This window comes from Cololabis saira, chromosome 12, assembly GCF_033807715.1.
Source record: "Cololabis saira isolate AMF1-May2022 chromosome 12, fColSai1.1, whole genome shotgun sequence".
Taxonomy (NCBI): domain Eukaryota; kingdom Metazoa; phylum Chordata; class Actinopteri; order Beloniformes; family Belonidae; genus Cololabis; species Cololabis saira.
Genome location: NC_084598.1, coordinates 1572794 through 1597113, shown reverse-complemented (window position 1 = coordinate 1597113; position 24320 = coordinate 1572794). Strand labels below are relative to the sequence as shown.

The 24320-nt window shown below is 44.3% G+C and overlaps 1 protein-coding gene and 1 long non-coding RNA gene across 2 annotated transcripts in view; one reads left to right on the top strand and one right to left on the bottom strand.

The window, feature by feature from the left end:
* The window catches only part of LOC133456638 (uncharacterized), a 219415-nt gene that overhangs the window by 5559 nt on the left and 189536 nt on the right, over positions 1 to 24320 (top strand). The window lies entirely within an intron of this gene.
* On the bottom strand, positions 13570 to 22880 carry hsd17b10 (hydroxysteroid (17-beta) dehydrogenase 10). Its single transcript, XM_061734666.1, has 6 exons — positions 22793 to 22880; positions 16185 to 16349; positions 15706 to 15870; positions 15483 to 15611; positions 15285 to 15393; positions 13570 to 13996 (listed from the first exon to the last, which is right to left on the bottom strand). Exons 1-6 carry the CDS (start codon positions 22814 to 22816, stop codon positions 13806 to 13808), a joined length of 783 nt encoding a protein of 260 aa, XP_061590650.1. The 5' UTR covers positions 22817 to 22880; the 3' UTR covers positions 13570 to 13805.

Below are 24320 nucleotides of genomic sequence, written 5' to 3'. Positions count from 1 at the left end.
TCCATTGTCCTTATGGTTATAGAATGTTTATAGAAAATCATACTGTGAATTTGAGAGTTAAAAAACAACTATGTACATGTTAAGCTGTATTTGTCCCTTCAACCATGTTACCATATTCAACCCCATTACCCTACTCTCAACCCCGTTACACCAACATTTATATACTTTTTTTTTCTAAAGTTTATGAAAAATAAATTTAATGTTTGTTGACTTCTGTCTTAAATGTTTAGAGCTTTCATAAGATCATTGATTTTGGTTAAAATTCTTTAGTTATACCAAATTTTTTATGACAAAAGACAAGGATCCTGTTACAAAAAGGGCAATATCATTTTTGTATTTGCAAATATTGAACTAGTGTGAGGGACATCTGATTAATATGAAAATGTTGACTTCATTACAAATACATTTCATAATGATATTCAGAGAGCTTCCATTGTGTCCATAACGGGGTTGAAGAACAACGGTGCCCACATCATGACTGTCACAGCCTGGCTGTTACAGCCATGAGAAGGAGGGAGACACACCATGATAACGAATAACAAAAACCATGATAATGAATAACAAAATGCCTTTATTAACAAGAAATGACTTAAACAAAAGATAACAAAACATGGGATGTGGATGTCAGTAAAGTAAGCATGAGGTGCATATTGTGTGAGTGGAGAGTGTAGATGTGTGTTGTTACAAGTATCTTCAACTGGCAAACACAAGGGAGGTCTTTCCCTCGCAAATATTAAAAATTACTATCAAGCGGTACATATTAAAACTGTAGTTAATGGCCCGGTTTCCCAGATCAATTAAGAATCTCTTAACAGCAAAAGGCTTCTTTCAAACCTTCTTACGGAGCCTGTGAAAGAAAAACGTGTTTCCCAGAGTTGCTCTTAGCTTAAGAATCTCTTTCATTAAGAAGGAAATGAAAGATGCTGCTGACCCAGTCTTTACAACCATCTTAGGGCCCGATTTACTAAAGGTTTGCGTGTGTTAAAACCTGTGCAAACTTGACAGCACCCGCAAACCAAAGTGCCAGCTGATCTACTAACAGCGTGCAAAGACGACTGCGTCTCTGAAATGCGCAAAATTGCACACGCTATTCATTTAGTACTTTTGCCCTGATGAATAATCAATATGGGGCGTAACCGGCAGAAATCCTAAATACTGGGAGGGGAAGATGCAAATTGCTCCATTTACCACGCGCAATGAGATTTACCAAGCCTGAAAGTAATTGCGCGTATTGTGATTGCTTCTGTATTTAATACGTTCGAAAGGAAGGTGCTAATCTGCTGCTGCTGTTATTGTGGCAAGGAGGCGACATCCAAAATCAAAGAATACGCAGAGAGAGAGTCTTTATTCTGTTGCATGCTATTTTAAAAATGGTTGCACAAGTTTTATTAAAGGCCACTTTTTCTTTAGTTCTCCGCCTTATATCTTGCCACCTTCTTTTAATGTGCCCCCCTCCACTCGCCCACAAGCAGGCCAAGCCTTTGTGCCAAAACTTTGTATTTTATTGATTACTTATCTTATTGAACGTGAAATCATCCTTCGTAAATTACATTTAATTAAAACCCGTGCTTATTAATCACAAAACACAGGTTAAACATCATGACCAAATCCGCTCCGACCCGCTGTGTCAGGATCAGCGCAGAGACTGCAGCTTCGCCTGAATTATGGTTCTGCGTTAAATCGACGGCCATATGATGGTCCCGTCTGTCACACATTTACTGTCAGTGTCAGTGTTTGCTATATAATATATAATATTTGCAATATACTGTGGACATCTGAATAAAAACTTAACTCATAAATAGATTGAATCAAAGCGCTCTCCAGCTCTGTGTCTGATTGTCTTTTTCTCCTCAGATCATGCCGAGCACCGCCGGCGGGTCACGTAAACCCGACCAATTCAATATTAAAATCAAATTCAGTCCTGTGGCCCGTTTTTCTATTTCGTATTTTTGATCTGTGCCTAAAATTGAAATATGAAAAACCAGACGTTTTTCCGTTTTTTGTGTTACCAACTGCATTTATTCTATCGCAGGTTTTCTCCGATATTGCGTTTCTTTTGGTAATGTTTAAATTTATTTGCTGTAGTTCATGAATGTGTTTATTTGCCTCTTCCACTAATATCTCTAACTCCAACTCGTTCAATTTCATTTTGCGCTTGTGACTTGTGACTGTGCATTCCATCCAGACTCTCCATGGCGCAGAGTTTGCGCTCGCAAACCTTAAGACACGCAACACCTCATTTAAATACTGCTGTTTGCACCTGTTATCAATTGTGCACGCAATCTTAGTTGATCACCCGCAAACCACACGCAAACAGCACGCGCAAACTTTTTCAGTGCACACGCAATTTAGTACTCTTTATTTAGGATCTTAGTAAATCGGGCCCTTAGTGAACAAAGACTCACAGATCCAGCCACGTCAGGCAAATCAATATCACACCAAGCAAAGAGATATTAAAACAATACACACTGCACAAATTTTGATCTATTTTATACTTTAGATTTGTATTATTTAGTATTCATTGGTGACAGCAAACAGCACAGGTGTAACTGAGTTCAGCTGGAACCTCATTACGGGAGACTTTATCCACTGCTCCATATAAAGGCTTTGCAAAATCACGTGCGAGATACCATGGCTGCTATACAGCATGTTCTCGCTGCAAATCAACCACGTCGCCGTCCGCGAAGCAGAACGGTTTATATGAACGCATTGGTGTGTCAGCACTTCAATCCCCTGGAAGTGCTGTCGGACCGGGCTGTCCAGATGAGGTACCGGCCTCCACGGGCTGAGATACAACGCCTCATCACGTTGGTGTCTCCACATACAACCCGGTGCAATGTCGCCCTGAGCCTGGAGGTCCAGTTACTGGCTGCGCTGCGTTCTTACGCAGTGGGGAGCTTCCTGGAGGTGGTGGGGGACAGTGGGGAGCTCCCTGGAGGTGGTGGGGGACGGTGGGGAGCTTCCTGGAGGTGGTGGGGGACGGTGGGGAGCTTCCTGGAGGTGGTGGGGGACGGTGGGGAGCTTCCTGGAGGTGGTGGGGGATGGTGGGGAGCTTCCTGGAGGTGTAGGGGGACAGTGGGGAGCTTCCTGGAAGTGGTGGGGGACGGTGGGGAGCTTCCTGGAGGTGTAGGGGGACAGTGGGGAGCTTCCTGGAATTGGTGGGGGACGGTGGGGAGCTTCCTGGAGGTGGTGGGGGACGGTGGGGAGCTTCCTGGAGGTGGTGGGGGACAGTGGGGAGCTTCCTGGAAGTGGTGGGGGACGGTGGGGAGCTTCCTGGAGGTGTAGGGGGACAGTGGGGAGCTTCCTGGAAGTGGTGGGGGACGGTGGGGAGCTTCCTGGAGGTGGTGGGGGACAGTGGGGAGCTCCCTGGAGGTGGTGGGGGACGGTGGGGAGCTTCCTGGAGGTGGTGGGGGACGGTGGGGAGCTTCCTGGAGGTGGTGGGGGACGGTGGGGAGCTTCCTGGAGGTGGTGGGGGATGGGGGGGAGCTTCCTGGAGGTGTAGGGGGACAGTGGGGAGCTTCCTGGAAGTGGTGGGGGACGGTGGGGAGCTTCCTGGAGGTGTAGGGGGACAGTGGGGAGCTTCCTGGAATTGGTGGGGGACGGTGGGGAGCTTCCTGGAGGTGGTGGGGGACGGTGGGGAGCTTCCTGGAGGTGGTGGGGGACAGTGGGGAGCTTCCTGGAAGTGGTGGGGGACGGTGGGGAGCTTCCTGGAGGTGTAGGGGGACAGTGGGGAGCTTCCTGGAAGTGGTGGGAGACGGTGGGGAGCTTCCTGGAGGTGGTGGGGGACGGTGGGGAGCTTCCTGGAGGTGTAGGGGGACGGTGGGGAGCTTCCTGGAAGTGGTGGGGGATGGTGGGGAGCTTCCTGGAGGTGGTGGGGGACGGTGGGGAGCTTCCTGGAGGTGGTGGGGGACAGTGGGGAGCTCCCTGGAGGTGGTGGGGGACGGTGGGGAGCTTCCTGGAGGTGGTGGGGGACGGTGGGGAGCTTCCTGGAGGTGGTGGGGGATGGTGGGGAGCTTCCTGGAGTTGTAGGGGGACAGTGGGGAGCTTCCTGGAAGTGGTGGGGGACGGTGGGGAGCTTCCTGGAGGTGTAGGGGGACGGTGGGGAGCTTCCTGGAGATGGTGGGGGACGGTGGGGAGATTCCTGGAGGTGGTGGGGGACGGTGGGGAGATTCCTGGAGGTGGTGGGGGACAGTGGGGAGCTTCCTGGAGGTGGTGGGGGACGGCACCGGACTGAGCAAGTGTCACGGAGTGTGGCAGCCGTGACACCGATCCTCCTGCGCCGTGCCCAAGCACACATCAAGATGCCACCACAAGGGAGGAGATCCGCCAGGTCCACCAAGGATTCCACGCCATGGCTGGGATCCCCCGGGTGATTGGTGTAGTGGATGGCACCTTGATCCCCACCCTCAATCCCTCCTTAGTGGACCCGTGCTGGATTGGGAGGAAGCACTTTTCTGCCATCAACACACAGGTGGTGGTGGACCACGAGGGCCTGATAACGGACATCGTTGACAGGTGGCCGGGGGGCACCCATGACAGCTACGTGTTTGTCAACTGGGCTGTGGGGCAGAAGGCTGCTACGGGAGAGTTTGGCTGGAGCTTCCTCCTCGGGGACAGCGGCTACCCTCTCCGCAGCTACCTGGTGACCCCCGTGACCAACCCGGCAACACCAGCGGAGGAGAGGTTTAATGAGGCGCACACAGACACCAGGACCCACATCGAACGGATGTTTGGCAGGTGGAAATCACGGTTCCGTTGTATCCATCGTTCATCGGGGGGGGTGCGCCTGTCACCTGCCAAGAGTTGTGGTGTCATCGTAGTCACCGCCATGCTCCACAACATGGCTGTGCGTGCCGGAGCAGATGAGCCGCCTCCCTTGGATGAGGAAGAGGATTCTGAAGACGAAGATGCCCCACCTCCGGTCCCCGAACCTCCTAACGATGCCCGAGCAGCAATCCACAAAGCCGGTGTCCACAGAAGACAGGAGCTCATCGACCTGTTTTTCTGATTTCACTTCCCTTTCACCAGTCACCAAGCAGTCACCTGAGCACCAACTAACTCCCCTAATCCCCAAACATTAGGAAAAAAAACAGCAATAAACCCACTATCACCACACCACCCATAACAACTGTCTAAAAACGACTAAACTCCGCCCACTAACTATCAAGAATACTTTATAGCTGCAATGTTTCAGTGCTGTTTCAGTGCTTTGAAGGTGTAGCATTGAACATTAAAGCAAAGTATTCTTGAAAGTGTTCGGGAGTTTACATGTGGTTTTGGCTGGAAGAGGCGCGTGTGTCATGCGTAAAGCGTACATTACGAACACACTTATACATGGCATGAGTACTCTTGGAGTAAATTAATAAAATGGTCAATTCACAGGGACCCTCTGTGTAGTTTTGAAACCCCTATGAATCACACAACACAAGAATGAAAAGAGAACCAAGTTTATTTCAAGCATGAATATAAACACAACATGTCAGGAAATGAATCAATATAATCATGATTCACAGGGAGGGTCGCCCTCTGGAGGGTCGCCCTCTGGAGATTTGCCCTCTGGAGGGTCGCCCTCTGGAGGGTCACCCTCTGGTGGGTCACCCTCTGGAGGGTCGCCCTCTGGAGATTTGCCCTCTGGAGGGTCACCCTCTGGAGGGTCGCCCTCTGGTGGGTCGCCCTCTGGTGGGTCGCCCTCTGGTGGGTCGCCCTCTGGAGGGTCGCCCTCTGGAGGGTCGCCCTCTGGTGGGTCGCCCTCTGGAGCGTCGCCCTCTGGAGCGTCGCCCTCTGGAGGGTCGGCTGTACGACGCCTCGGGAAGTGGCATCTGTCTCCGCTGCAGCTCCAATTTCTCCGTCTTGATGTCCACCATCTGCTGCTGGAGGGCAGTGGACCTCTCAAGGTTTCCCTCCATACGCCGCAGCACTCCGAGCTTCTCCCTCTCCAGGTCCACCAGAGTCTCGCTGCAGGTGCAGGTGGTGACAGCAGGCCGCTGTGTGCGGCCACCCCGCATGCGGATGCCGGTTCTTGCTGGTCCACGTTGGAGCTCGGGGACAGGCGGGAGTGCGTGTAGGGCGACGTATTCCTCGGACTCGGTACTTGGGGCCAGGGAGGTTGGTGGTGCTGGTCTGACCCCACTCCCAGATGGCTCATTCACCGGTTCCGACAGCCCCTCGTTCCCCAGGACATCTACCCCGCCCTCAATGCCCTCAGATGCCGTCTTGCCAATTATGGCCATCACCTTCTCCTCATCAGGCGTGAGCTCAGTGTTGGCAGGTGAGCCACCAGCCGTGGCCTGGCTCTCTCACCTGAGCCTCCCTGCCTTCTTCTTGGTTTGGCTCTGGAACTCCTGCCACTTCTTCCTCACTGCATCCCACTCACGCAGGCCACAGGGGCTGGAGGGAGCCATGCGCTCAGCGATGGCTTGCTATATTGTCTTTTGGCCAATATATTTTTCTTTCCTTTTGTCCCCCCGAAGAGGGTGTCCCGCTGTTGCCACACTTCATCCACCATGATGCCCATCTCCTCAGCAGTGAATGCTGGTGACCGCTTGGCCCGCTGCTTCATGACTTCTGCCATTCTGTCTTAATGTGTGCAACTACCCACAGGTCATTTTATATCCTCAGTAACTGATTGATGTGCGTAAATGGATGTGATTGCTACTTGGATACACCTGTTGAACACACCTGTCACCTACATGTGTGGTGACAGGGAATTAGTGCATTGAGGAGTAGCGCTGCGTGTCTCCACACACCCGCCGCGTGTCTTCAAACATCCGCAAATAGAACGTTGATGAATGCAATTAATAGTGAAAAAGGTCAAGCAGCTAAATAAACTTGAGAATATTTTTTTGAGGTGAAGGATTCTGTTTTACTAGTCAGGAGGATACAATGTGGTCCTATATGCTGATCGTTAAGTTAATTTATCCTTTCGTCCATCTTTCACATTTAATAAAAACAATACATTTCCTCATTATTCTCTTACCAAGACTACTTCTTATTTAGTTGCAGTCTTGTTTTCATCATGAAAAAGGGTCATTGAAGTATATTTATCATCTTAGTTTTTCATTATAACACACATAACGCACAGGCAGCAGGGAATTAGTGCGTTAGGTAGCAGTGCTGCGTGTGAAAATGCGCTGATAGTGATCGGTGATCGATTTGCCTGGCATCGATTGATTTGGTTTCAGAACCGCGGTGGTGGACAGCTCCTCCAAAGAGCTTCTGAAAGAGCGAAACTAAAGGACGGTGTTAAGAAGTCATCTGGGAAACACCCATATCTTAGGGCCCCTTCTTAATTGAAACCTTCTTTGGAGCCTTCTTAAGAGAGGTCTCATCTGGGAAACCTGGCCAATATCTGTCAATATCTCTATATAATAACTGAAAAAATCTGAAAAATGGTTCAAATATGTTATTTTGTTACTTGAAAAATTTGAAATATGTTTATGTAAAATATGCTACATGTATATGTAGTATATGTATATGTATATGTATATGTAGTATATGTAGTGATATGTAATAAAAAATAACAAAAAAATGTATGTTCCAGTAGAGTTTATAGTTGTGTTGTAATCCCCACTCGTCAGTGCGCCCCCCCAAAATGTTTTATCACCAGCCACCACTGTTTCTCTGTCTCTACATCCCTCACAGGAGTCACCAAGAATAAAATAGTGAAATCAACCATGAGGATCTGGACACAGATACGACGACACTTTGGCTGGATATCATTTTCGCTGAAATCCCCAATTGGCTCCAACCATGCTTTTAGCCCGTCCTTATCTGATAGTACTTTCACAGTATACTTTCATCAAAACCTTTCACGATCTTTACTCAGATGACATTTTTTCATCTTTTGAACAACTCTATACTGCTATAAATTCAGTCTGCCCAAAACAAATTTATTTCGTTTTTTGCAAGTACGAGACTTTCTACGCAAAACGCTTCTGCAGTTTCCTTATTTGCCTCCATGCAACCCATGTGATGCCACTGACTCTGAGAGGTCTCTTATCCACTATATACAGCAGGCTTTCTCAGGTGCAGAGCTCCTCCTATCTATCCTTAAAAGGAGACTGGGAATCAGACATTGGTGATGTTTTTACAGAGGAGCTCTGGCAGTCCGTCTTACAGAGAGTCCATACGTCATCTATCTGCACCAGGCATGGTTTAATGCAGCAAAATCATACATCGGACCCATTGGACTAGACTAAAGATGTCAAAATTCTTTCCAGATGTGAATTCAATTTGCAATCGCTTCAAGTTAACTCCTGCCACTCATGCGCACATGTTCTGGTCATGTGTTGAACTGGAAGAATTTTGGTCTCTTATTTTTAGAACAATTTCTGATTGCCTTTATAAATTAATTTCTCCGTGCCCATTTATAGCCATCTTTGGCGTTCCCCCAGATACAATTGTTCTTTCAAAGGCAGAGGCTAACTGCGTTGCTTTCGCCACTCTGCTCGCCAGGCGATTCATTTTATTCAAATGGAAGGAGGCTCCTAACCCTAACCCACCTTTACTCACTGGATAAGGGATTTACTCTTTTTTTCTCTTATTTTTTGAAGCTAGAGAAAATAAAGTATTCCTTGAGAGGCTCTGCTCAAACCTTTTCCAGATTGTGGAACCCTTTCCGGAAGCACATTAAAGAAAATATTCAATTTTCTGCAGTCCCATAATCATTTAATCCTGTCTACCAATTTAAAATCTGCCATGCTTCATTTCCTCTGATCTCCATGCGTCATGTGTGACAGTGCCTACCTGTTTTTTTTTGTTTGTTTTTTGTTTGTTTGTTTTGCTGTTGTTATCTTTTACTTTACATTTTGCTGAGGGAATCACCTACTTCTACTTCTACTATTTATTGTACATACCATGTTTTATATTGCAGTTCATGCATGTTCTGCCTCCACCTAGTGGTTAGCCACAATCTTGTTTTTTTGTCTTTGTTTTTTGTACCTGTCTTTATAAAAAACTGAAAATCTTAATAAACAAAGTTTAAGAAAAAAAGCAGCACTGAGGTCCAGTAGAACCAGTATGGACACTAATCCCTTATCTGAGGTCCAGTAGAACCAGTATGGACACTAATCCCTTATCTGAGGCCCAGTAGAACCAGTATGGACACTAATCCCTTATCTGAGGTCCAGTAGAACCAGTATGGACACTAATCCCTTATCTGAGGCCATAAGAAGGTCATTCGTGACTCGAACCAGTGCTGTCTCTGTGCTATGATGCATTCTGAACCCTGACTGAAAGACTTCAAACAGATCATTTCTATACAAATAGTCACATAACTGGCTTGAAACTGCCTTTTCCAAAATTTTAGATACAAATGGAAGGTTGGAAATTGGTCTATAATTAGCTAAGGTGTCTGGGTCAAGGGAAGGTTTTTTAAGTAAAGGTTTAATTACTGCAACTTTGAAAACCTGTGGTACATATCCTAAGTTTAGGGATAGGTTGATTTGGTCCAGTATTGTCGCACCAATAAGAGAAAAAACATTTTTGAATAGTGGAGTCGGGATGGGGTCTAACATACATGTGGTTGACTTAGCTCTATTAACGAGTGAAGTCAGCTCAGGGAGGTGTATAGGATCAAAACAGTCTAGAGACAAGTCAGAGCCTAGGGAAGTCGCTAAAGCTGAAGAAACGCCCACAACCGGCTGGTTGATTTCTTCTCTAATTCTCGTGATTTTACTGTTAAAGAAGCTCATAAAGTCTTCACTACTGAGAGCTGCAGGAATGCACGGCTCAACAGAGTTGTGACTCTTTGTCAGCCTGGCTACAGTGCTGAACAGAAAACGTGGGTTACTTTTGTTATCCTCTATCAACGATGAATAATAAGCTGTTCTTGCTTTGCGAATGGCTTTTTTATATACTATTAGAATATCTTTCCATTCACGATAAGAGTCTACGGACTTACAAGAGTGCCACTTCCTTTCTATTTTACGCACGCTTTGTTTCAACATGCGGATATCTGAATTGTACCAGGGAGTTAAGCTCCTGTGGCTAGAAACCCTCCTTTTCAAAGGAGCAACTTCATCTAAAGCTGAGTGCAACAGATCAGCAGTGTTACTAACAAGAAAATCAACATCAACATCAGAGGTAGAACCCGGGTCACTGGCCTCTATTGCTTCAGTAGAGGCTTCACTATTTTCCACTGTCGCAAGACGAGCAATGGTCTCCTTAAATTTAGCAATAGCTTCATCAGACAAACATCTGCTAAAATAATACCTCCTGTCCTGCACTTCAACATCAACAACATTCAATTCAAACGTTATTAAATAATGGTGATTATGCTCTGTGCTGCTGTTATTGTTGTTGTTTTGAATTTGGATACAGGAAGAAGAAGCAGAAATGACGGGAATTGCGTCATGACGTTCTCCGTGCGTCGCTGGTTTGATCCAGATATCCTGAATGATTAATCACCATGTATACAGGGATAACCCTGTTTACTCACACATGGAAACAGATTATTCCCAATGATTCAGTCACCGGAATATTGACCTTAACCCCAGTTTTGACTGCATGTAAACGTAGTGTGGATCTGGACTATTTTACATGGGGGCAAAAGGGTGGCAGGAGCTCTCACAGGGTGGCTGGAACAACATCAGGGCAGTCTGAGGAAATTCCAATGTCTATGTAAACTTGTTTTTGCTGCTCCTTGGAGGGTTTTGGGAAACGCCTGCACTGGTGTAAGTTCCCCTACGGCCACTGGAGAACAAACATACGGTTCTGAGATCAGTCGGTATTATATGGTGGGCTTTCTTCACTGGTCCTGATACTCTTCTGTACATCCATGTCTGGGAAAAAAACACGATTAAAAATGGTGACAAAATAAAATGACCAAATCCCCCTGGCACTGTTTCTCTACCACAGGATGTGGTTAACTGCAATTAGAGATCAAATTAAACTTATTGTAAAGCCTTACACATCTAACCTTAAAACAGAGGAGTTTTCTTAAAGCACATTATTTTATTGAGTATCATTTTATGTTGTCTCACTGGAAATTTAATAAGAAATACTTGGTTCCGCTGAAATGGAGGGTTGTTCTTCGGACTCCCTGCCATCTTTTTCCTCCTCTTCATCTCTTACCTCTTCAGTATCTGTCCTTCTTCCTGAACCTGATATCTTCTTGTCTTCATCCCTCACACCACTGATTTCTTGTTTATCTTCACGTAGCTTAGCTGCCCTCCCCACATCTGAACCTCCGGAATCCTCCTCTATTCTCTCTTCATTTCTATCCCGTTCTTCTTGTTGCTTCTTCTGGTCTTCTCCTTCTTTTTTGCTAAAAACAACCACCACATTTTCAATCTTGTGTTTTGTCTCCTTGATCGGCCAGAAGCGAGTGAGAATTCTCTAATTGATTCTGGATCCGTATCTCTTTGGCACAAAGGGATGTCCATCAGAACATCCCCCCGTCTCTGTGGAGGCACACAGGGTCTGTTTCCGTAGAAGATGAACCAGAATGACCACATTTGAAGGAAAAACCTTCAACACATAAAAATCAAGGGAAATCTACGCTGCTTAAAAAAGCTGATAAAACTCCAGCCTCTTTCTTGATTGGTTTCCCTCATCCCACACTTCCAGAAGAGATCAGCAGGTCACTTCTCAGCAGGGAGACATGACACTTCCAGAGTCAGTTCCTACTTCTCATGAACTAGTTCAAATTCAGTTCATTTCAATATTTTGAGGTGAGAAGTACGAATGAAACGTTCCCCTATCCTAAAACTGTTCACTATACAATCATGTATTGTCCTGGTGGCTTTTCAACTTTACTCAGGCTGTAAATCTCCAACAATGTAGTCCATTATCAGTGTTTCTCCCTGTTGCAGGTAAATCCTCCCCCTGAAGGTGCAGCAGGGGGACTGGGGTCGTTCGGGGCTGTTGGGTCTTCTTGGTCTTTCTGGGAACTTTTTTTTGATTGTCAAGGACTTGCAGATATTTTCTCACAGTGGACGGATGCTTTAACTCCACATGATGTTTCAAATGTGAAGTTGACGAGGCAGACGCTCTGACTTGTTTTCTCAGCGCAGGTGGACGTCATTTGCAAAGAAAGTTGAGATTTTTACCGTCAAACTCTTTGGGAGACGATGTGTAAAATTCCTGCAGATAATGATCAGGATCTTCATCTGACGCTGCGTCTGCATCGTCTCTCTCTTCACTGGTCAGATGCACCGGGCTCGGGCCACCGTTGCCATGGAGCTGGTCCCGTTGTTATGCTGGTGTGTGCACTGCATTGTGGGTAATGTAGTGTGAAGTCGTCGTTTCGTCATCGTATTTTAAGGGCCAATCCCAAAACACACCCTACTTTCTACCACTAGCCCTAAAAATGAAGCCACAAACTTTAGGGCCCTTGTAATGTTCCCTAGGGATTGGGACACCACTTGCTCCGTCACTGCGTGGTTTACGTTCGGGTACGTAAGCGACTGCGTAGTTACGTTTGCACATACGTCACACCATATCAGGAAGCTGAGAGCTAAAAACTGTTTTAATTTCAGCTGTAGAGCTGTTAATATGCCACTTTATTAAGTTTTAATATTTTTACAGGCGTAAAAGTAACCGTTAAGATCCCCAACCTGGGCTCAGTTTATCCTAATAACGCCTGTTAAGAAATTTGATCCGACGTTTCCGGGGATGAGAAGAGCCGCCGGCTCGGGAGCTGATTTATGGTTCTGCGTTAAATCGACGCAGAGCCTACGACGTAACCTACGCCGTAGGCTCTGCGTTGGTGTAACGCAGAACCATAAATCAGCCTTTATTCTGGCGAGATCTTCGCAACAACGTGCAAGCGAGTGATTATGTACATTCACTGAGTGAATATTATGAAAGTAAAATATATATTTCTCGCTATAAAATGTAATCAAAACGCATTTTTATGCAGAAACTAACTCAAAATATTGATTTTATTCACTAAAAAATTAGAAATGTCGCCATGTTTTTTTGTTTGATTCAGTTTGCAAATGACGAGGAAAAGCATTCACTCCCCCTAGATGAAAAGAGGAATTGTTACACCACTACCCTCACGGAAACGCGCAAAAAAAGGGGTAGTGCTGAAAAGTAGGGTTAGTGGGGATTGGGACTGGCCCTAAATGTTTGCGCTGCCTGCTGGTGAAATGTATTCCGTAATAATTGGACCTAAACAGTGAAGCTGAAACTCACATAATCTGAACAGTTCAGATTCCAGTTCATGATCTGCAGAATGAACAAGTTCACGTTCTAGTTCTTTATTTGCAAATATGTTGCATTCAGTTCAACTTTCTCACGGAAATGAACGCGTTCATTGAACGTGTTCATGTAGAACCCTGGAGTCAGCAGGTCCCAGGTCAATCATTTTGATGAAAGGGTGTGTGTTTTCTTGTCCACTTATCCATACATTGTCACCTTCAATATGGACACACACACGTTTATAATTTTGGATTGGAAGATCTGACCATAGTTTGCTGTAAGCATGAAGCATTCAATTTAATATCTTCTTGAGTATAAAATGTTACGTATAATCTTTAAAAAAGGTATTCAAATCTTTCAACAATATTTTCAAAATGATTTTTCTTTAAATAAAATATCTCCCTTTTAAAAGTTATAGAATCATTTCATACATTAAACGTTTCAATTTTATTGAATATCATTGACATTCCAATCCTTCTAGAAGACAGGCATCTACATGGCATTTAGTCACAATGGCTTCAGTAGTACCTGGTGATCATTCACTCGTGTTAATAAAGGCAACAAAATACAAGAAAAGTAAGTGGTACTAAGAGGAGATAATGAATACACACACACACACACACACACACACACACACACACACACGTACACAGCAGGACTCAGGGCTGCATGCGGATGGCTCCGTCCAGCCGGATGACCTCCCCGTTGATCATGGGGTTCTCAGCGATGGACGTCACCAGGTGGGCGAACTCTCCGGGGTCTCCCAGGCGCGAGGGGAACGGCACCTGGCGGGCCAGGAAGGAGCGCACCTTCTCCGGAAGACTGGCAAGAAGAGGAGTGGAAAACAGCCCTGAGGGAGGAAACACAACATGGAAATTAACAAACTAAATCCCAGTGGATGATGTATTATTAGCTCTTTTCATATTCAAACTAGGGCTGTCAGTTCAGTGCGTCAATTAGATTAATTAATTACACTGCTAATCAACGCGTTGTGAAAATTAAATGCAATTAATTATGAGTGTCAAAATGCGTAAGTATCTTAATTTTGTCCCATTGAGGGAGCCGTAGTTCACTGGGCAGTAACAGGTCACTTCCCTCCTGCTGCTGGTCAAACTAACAAAGACCTGGACGACTCAGGGGAGACTCAGCTAATCTCTACTGGGCCTTTGAACGGCAAGTTTATGTATAAAAAGAAAGAACACGGGACTATCAACAATAACGCTGTGATTTGTACATTTTGTATAAAAGAATGTTCCTATCAGCGGAGCTGCTCCAGCCTGAATTATCATTTAAACACTAAACATGTCCGGAGTTAATACTTTTCTCTAACTATTCTGCCGAGGTTCTAAGCTGCTGAGTCGGCTGTATCTGACATCATCACACTACAGGCCACCGATTGGTCGGGGGGTTGGAGTCAGACGTCTGAGTCAGGAGGAGGAAATCAGAGAAAGAGCGACTTGCAGCTTCTTCATTTTATTCAACAGGAAATGTCAGCAAAAGTCTGTTCCATGATCCAACTCTGAGGTGCAGATGTTCATAAACCTGGTGCTGAGGAGAGAATTAAAAAGGGATCTAGACGGAGATAAGGAACGACCAGATCTACCAGGAGCTCTGTCTCTTCATAGCTGCTCACGGCTCCAGCTGACTTTTCAGCAGTGCTGAGACAAACTAAATTAAAAAGCGTTGCTGCTTGAAGCTTCTCTCACTCTCATGTTTTAACTTGATATGGAACACAAGCCACAGACCCAGCAGCACATCTATCATCTCCTCCAGGTTCTACATCTTTAGTGTTGTTGTCTTCTTCCTTTAGATACACAATCAAATACGTCACAGCAGCTTCTCCAACCTCCTACTTCTGATCTGGGTATTGAAACGAATCGAGGGCGAGTGGAGGAGAGTGGAGGAGACTCGTGGTGAGTACTAGCATACGTACGTAGGTACTAGCATACGTACGTAGGTACTAGCATACGTACGTAGGTACTAGCATACGTACGTAGGTACTAGCATACGTACGTAGGTACTAGCATACGTACGTAGGTACTAGCATACGTACGTAGGTACTAGCATACGTACGTAGGTACTAGCATACGTACGTAGGTACTAGCATAAAAAGGTCGTATGTGCTAACGTCTACTAACCAGGTGCGATTGTGACGACTCTGATCCCCATGGGGGCCAGATCTCGAGCGATGGGGAGGGTCATTCCAACGATCCCTCCTTTAGACGCAGAATATGCTGCTTGCCCAACCTTGGAGGGAAAACAACAAACAAACAAATAAACATGTTTATCAAAGAAATCAATGAAGTCTTGTCTTTTCTGTTTGTTTTAAAACGTACCTGTCCATCAAAAGCTGCAACGCTGGCCGTGTTGATGATGACGCCTCTGTGTCCGTCGGCCTCAGGCTCGTTCCTCCCCATCTCCCCCGCGGCCAGCCGGATCACGTTAAACGTTCCTGCAATGTTCACCTGACACACACACACACACACAAACAAGGGTGATGTGTGATGTGCTGAGGACTCTTTACGGTTTATGATGGTTCTGTAGAAATGTTCGTGTTACATTGATGACACGTTGGAAATCCTCCAGACTGTGAGGAAGGTCCTTTTTAAAGTTGTATGTTTTGACGGCCACGGCGATGCCGGCACAGTTAACCGCCAGGTTCAACTTCCCAAACTTCTCCTTGGCCAGAGACACGGCCGACTGCACATCTGCTTCTGACGTGACCTGGAAACCACACAACATTATTTTATCTGAATGGGATCACAGGCTTTATTCACAGCAAGGTGTCGCTAAGTAGCTAATGATGAGAGCTAGCCACTAGCTATGTCAGCTGCCAATCAAATGACCACGCCCATAAATATGCAGATATTTTCTGCTTTATGAAATTCTAGCTGAAGGAAATTCACAACCCTGTACAGTTGCCAAGGAAGTGAAGTGTAACTATGGAGACCAAAACCGAGCCAGTAGTCCATGAAGGAAACTCAGTGAAACTCAGTGAAACTCATTCCTCATCAGACTACCAAGGCAGGTGAACTTACGTCTGCAGGAGCGAAGGCACAGGATTTCCCCAGACTGTCGGCCAGGGCCCGTCCATCAGAGGAGGGCAGGTCCACGATCACAGCAGACGCTCCACTCTGGACCAAACGCTCCACCGTGGCCCGACCCAGACCCGACGCCCCGCCCGTTACCAGGCCCACCATTCCCTGCCCAACACACACACACGAGAGATGAGGGGCGGGCAGGAATCCATGAAATACAGTAGAAAACATCAAGCTGCTTAGAGCAGGGGTCTGCTGCCCCTAGGGGGCCACACACACACACACACACACACACACACACACACACACACACACACACACACACACACACACACACACACACACACACACACACACACACACACACACACACACACACACACACACACACACACACACACACACACACACACACACACACACACACACGAAAATTTGTGGCCGAAACCGAAAATAATAATAAACACTTTGCTGAATACCAAACAATACCGAACATGGTTCTTCGCAGTTTTTTTGCCAATTTTTTCACCATTGCATAAATCAAATAATTTGATTTAGGCTTTTCAAAGAAAAAACATCTTTTACAAAATTACAAGGTAGAAAATATTTATTAAACATAAAAAACTGAACATGTTTTAATTTCCAGCATTATGTTGTTTTGGTTCCACCTCCTGGTGAATGTTAGGGAAAATTCTTATGTGGTTACTTTTTGGTTGGCCAACGATTTATGTTTGTGGTGCAACCGTTACGGGAGTGGCCAGGCTATTTCCTTATATTACAACGCCGTTATTAATTGTTCAGTTCGAGAGGTTACACATACATATTCAACACTAAACCAGTTTACTTTTGCTTTCTTTGATTTCTGCTGCGCTAAGTTATAGTTGCATGGTATCTAAATACGTCCAATCAGGTTCCAAATAATATCCAACTGTTTTCTAAGTATCTTTAAATAATCATATATTCAAACCGAATACTTCAGGGGAGTGATACAAGTTTATAACAGAATATCTGAAAACGAGTAAATGGCGGACGGTCTCAAATGGAGTTGTTTGGAAGGTGTTAGAGATGAGACTATTTTAGACTACTCTATAGCAGTTCCCTCAGCATAGGCAGATCTACCGGGGTGGCATAGGGGGCAAATGCCACCCTACAATTAACGCTTGCCACCCCAGTTGGCAGCAATGAATTCAAAGAAAATGTAACATTTACGAGCGCAAAGTCAGATGTCTGATTACAATGAATGCAGCACAAGAGAAGGCCAGGGCGGCGCGAGACTCCTCTGTTTGGAAAAGTGAGTGGTGCCAAACGAGGGAGGAGGAGTCGCCAAGAAGAGAGACACGGGAGGAGAGAGGTCAAAACTGATAAAACATCTATCAAATAATGACATAATAATGAAACTGTGCCAGTATACTTGTAATGCTGATTTTGAGATGACAAAAATCAGGTTTAAGAACATTATTATTTGGCTAACTATACATATAATGTTAGCTAGGTCCGACTTTAGCTCCGAGTAAAGTCACGTTAAGCTACAAAAGCTAATATTGATTCAACGTCTGTCAAGAAAACATTGTAAAGTTACTTTGAATCTTACAGAAATGAAGAGGAAACGCAGCATTTAGAGGTTTATACCAAAGAGACAGAGAAATACAAAGATGAGAAGAGGTGGAAGGAGAGAGAGAAGAGGTGGAAGGAGAGAGAGAAGAGGTGGAAGGAGAGAGAAAAGAGGTGGAAGGAGAGAGAGAAGAGGTGGAAGGAGAGAGAGAAGAGGTGGAAGGAGAGAGAGAGAATAGGTGGAAGGAGAGAGAAAAGAGGTGGAAGGAGAGAGAGAGAATAGGTGGAAGGAGAGAGAGAAGAGGTGGAAGGAGAGAGAGAAGAGGTGGAAGGAGAGAGAAAAGAGGTGGAAGGAGAGAGAAAAGAGGTGGAAGGAGAGAGAGATGAGGTGGAAGGAGAGAGAGATGAGGTGGAAGGAGAGAGAAAAGAGGTGGAAGGAGAGAGAGAAGAGGTGGAAGGAGAGAGAGAAGAGGTGGAAGGAGAGAGAGAAGGGCAACTAAAACGTGACAGAGACAGAATACAAGGCCACGGTGAGCAGGGGCAGGAGGAGGGGGGGGAACACCACCGTGGTGAAGACATGGAGGATGGAGAGATGAAGAGATGATGGAGAGATGGAGAGAACCACAGTGGTGAAGACATGGAGGATGGAGAGATGATGGAGAGATGGAGAAAGCCAGAGACAGAACATCATGCAGGCCCAGACAGAGACAGAGACAGAGACAGAGACAGAGACAGTGACAGTGACAGAGACAGAGACAGAGACAGAGACAGAGACAGAGACAGGGAAAGGGAAAGGGAAAGGGAAAGGAGAGAGCCTGAGCATCACCAGCTCCTCCAGTAGAGCTGCTCCACATGGGATGGAAATTGTTGCTGCATAGTTTACTAAGTTACATATTAAAAAGAACAATAAATGACCAAAACTGACATTTTGCTATAAGGTGCATTTAATATTTTGTGTACAATGTAATTTAGATCTATTGCTCAGGTTAAATTAAAATAACCTAAAATACTCTCCCAGGCTAAAATGTTAGTGTGTGTTTACACAGTCTGATGGTTATAGCTAATTGTTGTCAGTTGTTATATTGTAAAGTTAGTGCAGTTTGAATCTTTCCTCCCTCCATCTTAGATGTTTCCAGGTGCAGGTCTGAGGTGCCGGCGCAGCCAAAGACCCTCCAGGGAGGAGCCAGGAGAAGCTTCTGCACTGACTGGTACAAATCTCACCCCTGCTTAGAATATTCACAATCTAAAGACGCAGCTTACTGTTTTGCGTGTAGGCATTCTTCCCTACCCGACGCTCCAAAGACGGTTTTCACCTCATTCGAGGGTTATCGCAACTGGAAAAAAGCTACAATGAAAGACAGTGGTTTCTGTTCTCATGCCAGATCTGAAGGCCATGTTAATGCAATGTTAGCATGGACAGAGAACAAGACAAATGTGGATAAAAATAGCTCAATGTTTGGGCTAATGGATGAGCAAAAAAACAAGCAGGTGGCTGAAAATCCATAGCTGAAATTTTAGTCCTAACAGCCACAGAAAACACAGCACAGCGGGGTCACAGGGAGTCTCTAGACTCAGAAAAAAGGGTGTTTTTCTGTCAATGTTAGAGCTGCTGGGTAACCATAACCCCATCATTAAAAAAAGACTTGAACAACAAGCTAAAAACGCTAAATACACCAGTAAAACAATACAGAATTAAATACTTCATACCGGAAGAAATCATACCGGAGGTTAAAACGAGCAAACAGTTTTCAGTTATTTTTGACGAAACTAAAGATGTTCAGAAAAAAAGAGTAAATCCTTTGTTTTGAGATATTTTTACAACGGTGTGGTTCATGAAAGCTTTCTGGAGTTTGAAGTGGCAGAGCACCGGGATGCTGCCGCCTTAAGTAACAAGATTATTACCTTCCTGGAGAAGCATGGGCTTGAGTACAAGAAGAACCTTGTAGCCAGGGCTACGATGGCTTGAGTACAAGAAGAACCTTGTAGCCAGGGCTACGATGGCTTGAGTACAAGAAGAACCTTGTAGCCAGGGCTACGATGGCTTGAGCACAAGAAGAACCTTGTAGCCAGGGCTACGATGGCTTGAGTACAAGAAGAACATTGTAGCCAGGGCTACGATGGCTTGAGCACAAGAAGAACCTTGTAGCCAGGGCTACGATGGCTTGAGTACAAGAAGAACCTTGTAGCCAGGGCTACGATGGCTTGAGTACAAGAAGAACCTTGTAGCCAGGGCTACGATGGCTTGAGTACAAGAAGAACCTTGTAGCCAGGGCTACGATGGCTTGAGTACAAGAAGAACCTTGTAGCCAGGGCTACGATGGCTTGAGTACAAGAAGAACCTTGTAGCCAGGGCTACGATGGCTTGAGCACAAGAAGAACCTTGTAGCCAGGGCTACGATGGCTTGAGTACAAGAAGAACCTTGTAGCCAGGGCTACGATGGCTTGAGTACAAGAAGAACCTTGTAGCCAGGGCTACGATGGCTTGAGTACAAGAAGAACCTTGTAGCCAGGGCTACGATGGCTTGAGTACAAGAAGAACCTTGTAGCCAGGGCTACGATGGCTTGAGTACAAGAAGAACCTTGTAGCCAGGGCTACGATGGCTTGAGTACAAGAAGAACCTTGTAGCCAGGGCTACGATGGCGCGGCAGTGATGCACATGCAGGTGTCCAAGCAAAAATAAAAGTAGCCGCCAAACATGCCTTCTATGTTCATTGTAGTGCACACTGCTTGAACTTAGTCATAGTAGACACTGTAAAAAGTGTGGCAGATGCAGGAAACTCTTTTTCATTATTGGAATGACTTTATTCATTTCTGGGTCTTATGTACATAACAAATGGCTGGAAGTGCAGCAGGAGATGTTTGATGGTGCACCAAGGGAACTCCAACAGCTAAGCGATACACGTTGCAATGTTTTAATGTTACGGACAGGTTGCCTGCAATAGTAGAGGTGCTTGAACAGATAGTGTCTGAGAACCATCCACAAAGAGCTGTTGAAGCAAGAGAGATATTGGCTCAGATTGATCTTAATTTTGCTGGCTCTCTTGTTCTGTTCAGAAAGGTCCTGAGTGACTCCAAATGTTTCTCAGACATGCTCCAGTCTAAAACAGTAGACTATGCTAAGGCTGTTGAGCTGATTGAAGCACTTAAAGAGACACTGGCCGAGTATCGTAGCCAAACCTCTTTTGAGGAAATGTGGAGTGAAACACTTGATTTATGCCAACGAAGTAACATTGATACAACTCAGCCAAAACCAAAGAGGCCAAGACGGACAACAAAGGTGCTTCAGGATTCTGTCATCAACTCCACCTTGGGACAGCATGGAGTTCCAGATAGCAAACACACTTTTTGTGTCTCTGTGTATTATCCAGTTCTGGATAACATGATTGGAGAAATAGGAAGAAGATTTTCTAACACAAATTGTAACATTATGCAGGCTGTCCAGGCACTAAATCCGTCCAGTCCAACTTGTTTGAGAGAGTAGTCTGTTCTGTTATTGACTGAGGCTTATGATTCAAATATTGAGGATCTCAAACATGAGTTACATCAGACGAAGAGAGTACTAGACAGAAAAAAGGGGGAAAAGGAGAGTCCTACCACTCTAATGGAGCTCACTCAGGTTTTGAACCCATACCAGGATGTTCTTTATGAGTTTTTCAGGTTGTGTAAAATAGCCGTTGTTTGACCTGTGAGCAGTGCATCCTGGGAACTAAGTTTCTCATCTCTTAGGCTCATAAAGACTTATTTGCGGTCCACTATGACAGAAAAGAGACTATCGAGTTTGGCTGTACTCAGCATTGAATCAAAAGGCACAAAAGCATTAGATCTAGATACATTTGTAAAGCGTTTTGCTGAGCAACATGGAAATCACTGCATTCAGCTGTTATAGGCATGACAACTTCATATGCTCACTGGTATATAGATTCATTTGAACACTATGGGCAGCTTTGAGATGTTTTATATGAATATATATCAGCTGTTAACGTCTGGTGACTGTTATTTCTCCTCTTAACGGTGAACACTGACTGTTTTGAGTATGTTGCTGTATGTAAATGCTTTTATTTCTAGCATGCATTGCATATATTGATGGCTAATCTATGCAATGTATACTGTTGTAATTTCATTGTTTTTATTTATTGAACTGCCTTAAACAATAAAAGCGATGTCCAGTACCTTGAGTGCATGACCTTTTTATTTCCATGGTGTATTTATGCTGACCTTAGTACAGCTCAGTCCATAGATCTTCCTGGGTAAGTTTCTCTTTGGATAGTTTCTGCCTTTCCTGTGATAATGCCCCACCTACAGCGCTGTTACCATACTTCTACCTCCTATTAATAGATGTTAGAAGTATGGTATCATCTCAATTAAGTGAGATCACATTGTATGATCACTTATTCCTAATATGAACTGTTTCCCATGAAACCTGTTACTCAAATACAAGACATTGATTGCATGAGATTAAGTTTGTCTGTATGAGTTTGTAAATGGCAGCCCGTGCCCTTATGTAATGTACATATATCTATATGTGGGATTCATACTCTAAGTTATGTATACAGTCCTGCAAGTAGAAATACTTGAGTTTAAATTATATTGTCTACTATTTCTCATCAAACTGCCTCATATACGTCTGCCATATGTTGCCACCCCTCAGAAATTCCTGCCCCCTCTCGCCACCCCATAAATATTTTTTCTAGATCCGCCCCTGCAAAGGTGTTAGCCGAGATTAGACTATTTTAGACCACTCGTACAGCAGTTCCCTCAGATACCTCATTAGATAACTCTTAAGAGTCGAAAGGCGATTCCAGATAATAGGAAGTTAAACGCTTTGACTGGTCAAAACTTTCTGTCGGAACAATGAAGTCTGCAGATTCCGAGGGTCGTGAACGCAACACCGAGTGGACCGCAATGTAAAGCCACAATCCTGATTCTGACCTACAAGACAAACACACTGACACACGTATAATGACTACTATCAAAGCGTATTATTGTTTGAAGATTAACCCCTGGATACATAATCTGAGTCACACAGGACGAAACGTTGACTTATTTGTCTCTTTACCTTCACACACCGAATGTTCGCCATTTTGTTGTGACGTCACAGCATAGCTCGTCTCTGTTAAAGATGTTCAACCACATCGCAGACCTACAAAATGATGAAGATAAAATTCTAAATTACGAGGAATTCCTTAAATCTAAAACCTTTCGTATCACAAATAGAGAATATCAATCGGTAATAAACGCTATTCCTAATGGAATTCTTCAATTGATGAAGTGTCACTTTGAGACGCCAGAAGTACAAGAGAAATATAAGTGCACTAATAAACACATAAGAAACTACTTCAACAGTAAAAGGAAAATAACCCCAAGAGGGAATGTGTTTGGAACTCCCATTTTTCAGACATTCAATGGAAAACAGCGTGGCTCCTTCCCTATACATTTTCAATCTCAAACTAATTAAAATAAGTCCAATATACAATTTTACATCATATTTACCCCACCAACCAACTTATATCCACATTTGTAGACATTGATAGCAGATGTGTATTTTGTAAACATGACGAAGAGACCATTATACATTTGTTTTATGAATGTGAACATACTACTAAGTTTCTGGAAAAAGTTTGAAGAATTTTTTGACATACAAACTAAAAATGTAATTAAATTAGAAGCTAAAGATATCTTACTATATTACGAAAACCAAAATTACAAAATTCAACAACTGGTCAATTTAATGATTCTTATTGATAAGTTTCACATTCATAAGGCAAAATTCTCCAAATCCTGTCCATCCTTAGTTCCCTTTAAAGTTGATTTCAAAATGTATTTTGAGACGATACAATTGATTAATAACATGTAATACCACTGTCAACCTCATAAAAGAAATGTTTACTGATATCTTCCTATTTTTATTTAGTGTAATTGTTAATGTCACTAACTACTTGCACTTTATTGTAGTTTTTTTTGTGAAGAGAACAATTTTATATGTTTTGGACTATGATGATGCCTATATATGTTTGTGTTTTATATTATTGAATCATGTCTGCCATTTAATTTAATTATATTGTATTTTCTGGAAATTAAATAAAGTTTCATACAAAAAAAAATTCTTCTTCTTCTTCTTCTTCTTCAATGGCGTTTATTGGCGGTTGTCGAACCAACTTGAAGGTGCATTACCGCCACCTACTGGAATTTGTTAAAGATGCATTTAGGACTGGAGTGTGGAACATTTGACTGAGCAGCAGTCTCACTCAACACAGTTACAGACTAAATAAGGTCGACTATAGACCAAAAAAACCAAAGTAAAACCAAACCTAAATCCTCTCCATTAACCCTGTTCTTTTGTTTCTCACCGCTGTGTACCCGTGGATTACAAAGTCCCATTGTGCCCTCATCCATGTTTCTAGTATACAAGTTATACTGGGGTTTTCCTGCAGTCCATATACAAATGTTTTAAACTCTTATCCATTCGCAATTAAGCTCCTTGCATTCCACTGTAGTCTACCCAGTACTGGAGTTGAGGGGAGTGAGGGGGGATGAACATCCCCCCCTGAAATAAAAACGGTCCAAATCATCCCACCCTGAAATAA

What these genes read in the sequence shown, in the direction of transcription:
- hsd17b10 (XM_061734666.1), bottom strand. Translation starts at nt 22,816, where the DNA reads ATGGCGAACATTCGGTGTGTGAAG. An exon ending in ATTTCCAACGTGTCATCAAT is followed by an intron (nt 15,612 to 15,705) that starts GTAACACGAACA and finishes TGTGTGTGTCAG; the next exon opens with GTGAACATTGCAGGAACGTT. An exon ending in TTGCAGCTTTTGATGGACAG is followed by an intron (nt 15,394 to 15,482) that starts GTACGTTTTAAA and finishes TTTCCCTCCAAG; the next exon opens with GTTGGGCAAGCAGCATATTC.